Source organism: Cyprinodon variegatus, unplaced genomic scaffold (genome assembly GCF_000732505.1).
Source record: "Cyprinodon variegatus isolate N-32 unplaced genomic scaffold, C_variegatus-1.0 Scaffold245, whole genome shotgun sequence".
In the NCBI taxonomy this organism is placed as follows: domain Eukaryota; kingdom Metazoa; phylum Chordata; class Actinopteri; order Cyprinodontiformes; family Cyprinodontidae; genus Cyprinodon; species Cyprinodon variegatus.
This window is the reverse complement of record NW_015150698.1, coordinates 565952-573451: the sequence shown is the minus strand read 5'-3', so window position 1 is coordinate 573451 and position 7500 is coordinate 565952. Positions and strand designations below refer to the sequence as shown.

Here is a 7500-nt window from a genome sequence, read left to right as displayed (position 1 = left end):
TATGATTACTCTTATTGTTGTTGCACTGACCTGTGTGCGTCCTCTTGTGGATCTTTAGATTCTCTGATCTGGCAAAAACTTTCTCACAGCCGTGGAAAGGACAGGGAAAGGGCTTCTCCCCAGTGTGGACCCTGACGTGGTTCACCAGCTTGTATTTGGCTTTGAAAGGCTTCCTGTCCCTCGAACAGTTCTCCCAGTGACAAATGTATTCAGAGTGCTCGGGTCCTCCGACGTGCTCCACTGTCACATGGGTGACAAGTTCATACATGGTCCCGAAAGCTCTGGAGCAGGGCAGCTTCCCCGCTCCAGCCTCTTTGCCATCACTCCACCTGCACACCAGCTCATGCTTGACCGTTGGCTTGGCGCACCTGAGGAAGGCGTCGGCTCCCCCGCGCTGAATCGCCATGTTCAGGGGCTTGTAGAGACCCAGGAACTGGGTCACAATCTGCTGGCTGTTCCCCTTGGGACTGATGCTCTGGCCATAGGTGTGAGTCCGGGTGAGGAGGTCGCCAGGGAGACCCAGCATCATCTGACTGCCGAGGTCGCGGTGCGTCTCCGTGGACGCGTGGGCCTGCTCCTGGTAGCTGGCAGCAAAAAACGCGTGGCTCCTGTTGTCCCTGCAGCCAGCAAAGTCCCGGTATCTTCCCATCCCGCCATGTTGGTTGGGTCTTGGTGCCAGTTGATCAGTGACGGGTGGCATCCCGGCTCCAATGATGATGCCCCTAGGGCTGTGCTCTAAGCGGTGGCTGGGGTATCCAGAGTCTGAAAAACTGGAAACCGAGTGGTCAACATAAGCACTGGACCTCGTCTCGGGGTAGTCTCGCAAATTGTGCGAGGGGCAGAGTTTTAAGGAAGTGCCAGTGGGGTGTCCCATGTGCTCCCCTGCCAAAGGTGGCAGCACCACGCTGGGTTCAGTATTGCTCTCCCCAGGGTTGACGCAAGAGAGAGGGCAGCCACTAAACCTCGAAAGGCTTGTCATGTTTTGTTCTGAGTTTGCCTGTGAGTTTGCAGAAATCAACCAGTGCAGGCAGTCAGGACGCACCTAGAAACTCTGCTCCCATGTTGCTGTTTTTTTTTTTTTTGGTTGTTTTGATTTTTTTTTCTCCCTTTTTCTGTATATCATCTGAATGTGAAATTCTTGGCCGTGAACATCGCGGAAGCAGCAACCACACTCAGTTTCCTTAGAGTTGGTGTGAGTCCCATGCCGCTTCACTTTGCCCTCTTGATTTGTGGCAATAACCGTGGTAGTAAAAAATGCTTCGAAACAGGCCATGGTGCAATATAAAAGCACAGCAGGCAAACCTGCTTTTAAAAAAGGGAGCTTTGGGATTGGTTGGAATGCGCGCTGATTGACAGGCGCTGGGTTTGTTTTAAAAGGGACACGCAGGAGTTCACCGCACGACTCCGTTTTTCAAATATCGCTGAGAAAATGCTTTGAAATATGCCGCGGTGCTACTCCTAATATTGCTGCCTCTTTAACTTCATGCGCACTCTCATTACAGACCTACTCTTAAAAACTCCGCATATAGCAGGAAAAAAAGGGAGGGGGGGAAATGTACAGGTTAATGTTTATTAGTAATCATCCGGTAGAAGTCAAGTGATTAGATCCAGACATGAGCAAAACACAAAACAATCAAAGTCTGCTGCGGTTTTTTTATTTTTTCTTGGCCAAAAAAACTACTCTGCCTGGCAAGAACAATAGAGTTTGGTCTATGCGTGTCCAGGCCAATTATTCTCAAGACTTGCATTATTAGTAAAATGGAAAACTCAAAAGCAGGAGAAGTTAAAGGGAAAAAATGAATTTTAATTATTTAAGTTGTTTTTTGTTGTTTTTTTGTTTGTTTTTTTGCACGAATCTGCGTTTAAAAAATGTTTGAAAATGTTTCTCTGTTAAACATTTAAATCTCTGCGTATTTTATTTTTATTAAATTGAAATCTATGAGAAAATAACCCTCTATTCGTTTCTTTATGCGCAAGTTTGAAACACTTGAAAAGAATGAACTGAAATGAAGCAACAAGTTGTAGAATATTTTTTTTATTATCATTATGATTATTATTTCAGGGTGATTTTTTTCTTAGATAACTGTCATTGGGGAGAACAACAGAACAGTCTGTACTACTTTATACCTCAGAGCGTGATGTAAACCATCTCTGTAAATAAAGCTCATTAAAGCACGTAGATAAATAATCTTCAAAAGTGCACCAAGCGTCCTAAAGGCTGGAATACATGATTTTTTTTCTGTATAAAAAAAGCGGTTAAATAAAATGTGAAACGTGACAAATTTGCAGTAGGCTTGTATGAAAACTTTCTTATATATACTTTGGGGTGCTGTGAGGACACGGAGCTCTTCACTGCTGCTGCATTTCTAGTGGAGCAATTTTTTTCCTGTGCGTCAGCTTACTTTTTTTTTTTTTTGACGTGGCTTAGGCTCCACAACACCTCGGTCAGTTAAGGCACATTCTTTCATCTCTTAGTTTTATTTAAATCCACGCAATGAGGCGTGGGCTCCAGGCTGTAGCTTATGTGGTTTAGGTGAAAGCCTCCTTTATTTCCTAAGACTGTCGCTGGCAGATTTTTTTATAAACGCCCCTCCAACCTAAATGCCACAAAAAAAATCTATGATAAAAATACTAAATTGTTATTTTGACCTAGGTTGCCCTGCATTCTTAGGGCAGCAATGAAGCAGAGAGAACCTCTTGACTATAAGTGCTGTAAAATAGTAAACAGGCCTGGAGCTGGCCTAAAGCCATCCTGATTGTCAGTGCTGGTCATGTTTGTCAACCTTTAACCTGATGGATTTTTGAAAATAATTGAGATCATAAGGTCATCAAACTGTAGGTTTACAATCTGCCACTCAGCCTGCACAAAGGTCTGGCAAAACTAGTGATTTCTATGGTATTTTCTGTGATGAAAAGGGAAACAAAAAGGTGGGATTTGCAAAGAGATGTTATGATTCTACGAGGCCGTTTGGCTTCACCTTTGTAGCAGCAGAGTTAAAGCAGCTGAGGTGTTTTCCTGGGTCTGTTTTATGGCATTTTCTCCAGCAGGAAAAACTGATTATAGTATACAATAATGAATATATAGTTTTAAATGTCAAAAACCAAAATGCCCCCAAAAAATACTTCTAAATTTTACCTAATAAACAAAATGTAATACAAATAAGACAATGTATGATAAAAAAAAAAATGATAAGCTAAATTAAAAAAAATGTTTCGAAGTTAAGGCTCAGATAAGCGATAAAGATTAAACTTAAAGACTATAAATGAGAACAATGTTTTAAATCGATCAATCGTGAAAATGAAGTACCAAAAATATTGTGTTTTTATTGAGGAATTTATTATGCTATAGATTTTTGCAGTTTTTTTTTACAATTTCAAAAATAAATGAAAAGGTAGCTTTTAAAAAAAGGTAGTTTGATTTAGTTTTTTTTTTCCATATACATATGTACATATATATAAATATTTTTTTTAAAGAAAATTGAAAGTGTTTTTTGACACATCCCCGCAAACATAAGAATTATTTTTTTTCTATTGTTTTTGAAAAATCTTCTAGTTTTTAATGTCCTTTTCGTCTATTTAGTTTATCTGTTTTACTTTAAATCACTTTCAATAATACTACATAAAAAATAACGGTCTACTAATTTCACTTGTCTAAATTAATCCCCATATTCATGTTTGTTTAACAGGAAAACTTACATGTAACTGACCACTGGACACAATGTGATATTTGAGTTCCTGAGCAAATCTTTCACTTGTAATGTCCTCGTAGCATCTAGGATGGTTACTGTGCTTCAAACTAAGCAAAGAGAAGCAAAGTACAACATGTTTCTAATACAAGGTTTAAAAATTAAAATCTGTAAATTAAAAGCGAATTTCAAAGTGCATTGTCAATTCTAATATCCTTTAACTTAGAAGGCGATTGCATTTCTTTACACATTATAAAACTGTTTACAAAACCGCAAAATGCACAAACATACGAATATGATATAGGTTTGTATAAAACAAACTTAAACGGATGATGCCCGTTGTGATTAATATCAACGGTTCTGAAAAAAAGCCTAATATAAACAGATTATTATCTTTATAGCAAAGTGCATACTTGCAATATTTTTCAGAAACTGATTTCGGTCTAGAAATATTTTGCAAAAATGTATCAGCGAAAGGACTGTGGGGCTGAGATATTTGTAATTATTATGGGGATGGCAGTGCACCTTGTTGCCATCACATTATGAAATTTAGATGAATTAACAGGTTTGGGATGAGTCCATTTGGGGGACAGCTGCTCCAGTGAATCACAGCAAGAAGTCAATTAGTTCTCTCCATCAGCCATATGAAGGCAAATTCCAAGTGCAGTCACTCAGAGCCCAACTGACCGCCTAATCTGACAATATGTAGAACACCTGTTTAGTTTTCGCTCTACTGTATACATTATTTTAATTATTTCAGATTAAACAGAGAAAAACTGCAATACTTCAACAGCGGAAAAAACAAAACACACACAGCAAAATGATGTGCTCGACACAGATGTGATATAGTCAGACATTAAACTGCAAAAACTACATTTATTAGAGATGGATGATGGAATAGAAAAGCCTTCTCTTGCAGATTTTCAGCAATATTTAACTGCAAAATTAATAGGAGCATACGCGGATAAATATTCCCTTTGGAAAGATAAATATATTCCCACCTGCAAGTAGATCAACAATATATCTCAAATAATTTTTAAGTGAAAGTATAACGGTATAGCTTTTAAAACAGCAGAATTCTCCATCTTTCGACTTCGGTGTGAGGACTTTTTGAGGGAGCAAAAATTAACATTCATACATTTTTTTCATATTGATATAAAATAATATATAGTTTTAAAAGTCTAGTTAGCGCTCTATCTAAAATGTATCCTATTGACTAAATAAGGCAAAGCAGTGTAATAGAATATGTTTTTTGTTCTTTACTGCACATTAAAGACATAGACACACTTGAAAAAAAAAATCAAAATCACACTCTACAGTAAAAACACAAAAACAAGTCACTCTAAGCTAGGCATTAGCTTATCGAATAGGGAAATTCAGGCTATATTCTACTTTTGTCATGTCATTATTGGGTTAACTCAAACTTATCTACAGAACAAGCAGCTTTGGCTGGCCAAACACAGTGTGGGCAACAGGCCAGACAACTTGGACCTTAAAAAAATTAAAGAAATATCACTTAATTTTGCTGCCAACAAATCCTGCTATATAGGCCACTTTATTTCATTAGAAAAAACATTATGCATCTAATTTTTTGTCATCAAAAATAACCTTTTGCAGCGTATATTGCATCTAGTTACAACAAGCATATAAATGTGAGCTGTTTACCAGGGTGATGGCTATGTTCTCTTTTCCAAAAGTATGGGCCTACAGTCAGGGAGGGTTTGCACTCCATAAAATATTCCCATATTTTAAAGCAGGGCGCATGCGCTGTTGAGACAAGATTATCTTATAACCAATGAGCTTTCCAAACGCCCCGTGAGGTAATCCCAGCAGAGATGACTAAATAAAACAAAATTATACATACCGCAGTCCTGCAGAATAACCCTCCTTAAATGCATCACGTTGCATCGCGCCTGCATCAACCAAATTTAGTCATTCATGATGTTTTTTTTTCTTTTTATTTCAACTCTAGTGTCGCTTGCATGCAAATTGACTAATTTTGTGTAATTAAACTGAAATAACAAACAAAAAAGACTTAAGATGTTTATAAAACTACATTTATCCAACAGTTTTATTCACGCTGAGATTTAATAGGGGCGTAAAAAATTTTCAGGGACTTTCAAAGGTAGGAAGGGGCATGCTTTGCTGTGTTTTACGCCTTTTCTGAAGTAAGGTTTTATTATTCAGTTGGGAGGAAAAAAAGGGCTAAGTACCTCTGCTTCTCTAGGGTGAAATTGAAAACACAGCACGCAGAAAAAGAGAAACACACACATATTATCTACTTCTGTTTTCACTATTTCTTTAAGTAGGACTCAAACACATTTAAGAAATGGTGAAATTATATAATAAAGTCAGAACTTTAACACTAAAGCAACAATTGCTTTACATTTGGCCTTATTGGTGACAGCTGCCCCTCTTTATTTTCTTCTTTTTTTTATGTTGCACACTGAAAAAAAGCAACATTCGTGACTCTTCTTAACCCATGTCACTTAATCATTTCATAGCGATATAGTATGGCTGTAAACACACGGCGCGTTTATTTAAAAGCAGCGTGTGGAGCCTTCACATTTCAACAAGCCAGTAAAATATGGAGGGAATACAGCAAAACTTAACAGGCTGCTTGTCACTTCCCAAAGTTCACTGAGGGTCGCAATAAATCTGCATGTGTGCAGATGTGAACGTGTGCAAACGTTCTTTTAAAAAAAACTCTGCATATTGCATGTGTGTTGGTGCGTGTGTGTGTGTGTGTGTGTCCGGGAACGCGCAAAGTGTGCGCTGTGAGAGTGTGTGTGAAAGAGAGAGAGTAAAGGGAGGGAGTAAACTGTGAGACGGAGCGAGGAGGGAGACACACACACACACACACACAAACAAAAATATAAGCACACACACAGAAGAAAAACGCAGTGAATCTCATTCGTGGATTTCCTTCATGAGAAGTTGAGTTTGCGTTAAAAAGCACAAGTGTTGAGCTGATATGCGAGATGGCATTGAGGGAAAAAAAAAAGACAAGGAGGTACCAGGCTCTTTGCAACTACTGAATTAACATATGAGTAACAGGCCTAAACATAGAGCAGCTTTGGTTCGCACTAAATCCCTTTACAACTGTAGATTTACAAACTTCTCCAACATGCATCACACAGGCCTCTTGTAAAGCTGAGATAAGCATGGAGCAAAAACTCACCTTTTTTTCCCCCAATCTATAACTCTTTCTCGGTGAAATGTTCTCAAGGGGAATGCGGTGGGACGAGGGCGACAGCAGAATGAAGAACTGACTTGATTTTTTTCCTTTTTCTTTTCTTTTTTTTCTTTTCTTTTTTTTTTTTTTATGTTGGGGGGTCCAGATCCCTGTAAAATAAAGAATGTGAAAGCTCCTTCCTGGGACAGATTGAGGAGGAGAGATGGAGGAGATGGTGGGGTGTTCAGGGGGGTATAGAGAGAAAAAGGACGTGAAAAGGCTCGGAGTTTAAAAAGCGCCGCTTGAAGCGCACTCAGCGCGTCTCTGAACTTGATCAGATTTTATGTGTCCTGCAGCGAGTCAGTCAGCGGCAACCCTGTGAAACTTGCTCAATGGCACGACATCTTTTTCACCATTGTCCAAACAGATAATTACATTTAGCATAAAACCCAAAACCTACTATATAGCATGCATTTTGTTTTTTATTCATTCGTGTGTTCATATATTTGTTAATTTTTCGTGTTATACTATTTCATAAACTACACCACCTTAAGAAAAATGATAGATAGATAGATAGATAGATAGATAGATAGATAGATAGATAGATAGATAGATAGATAGATAGATAGATAGATAGAT

At 38.5% G+C, this 7500-nt stretch overlaps 1 protein-coding gene across 3 annotated transcripts in view; it reads right to left on the bottom strand.

Annotated features, from left to right (window-relative positions):
* The window catches only part of LOC107089267 (zinc finger protein ZIC 4-like), a 106313-nt gene that overhangs the window by 4267 nt on the left and 94546 nt on the right, over positions 1 to 7500 (bottom strand). Inside the window, exons 1-2 of one of the 3 annotated variants that reach the window (XM_015381952.1) lie at positions 6868 to 6997; positions 31 to 770 (exon numbers count right to left, since the gene is read on the bottom strand). In XM_015381952.1, the coding sequence (XP_015237438.1) occupies positions 31 to 700 (670 nt within the window). In that variant the 5' untranslated portion in view covers positions 701 to 770; positions 6868 to 6997. Of the gene's footprint in view, positions 1 to 30; positions 1754 to 6867; positions 6998 to 7500 lie in introns of those variants that run through there. The other 2 variants (XM_015381951.1, XM_015381950.1) reach the window with 2 other exon arrangements.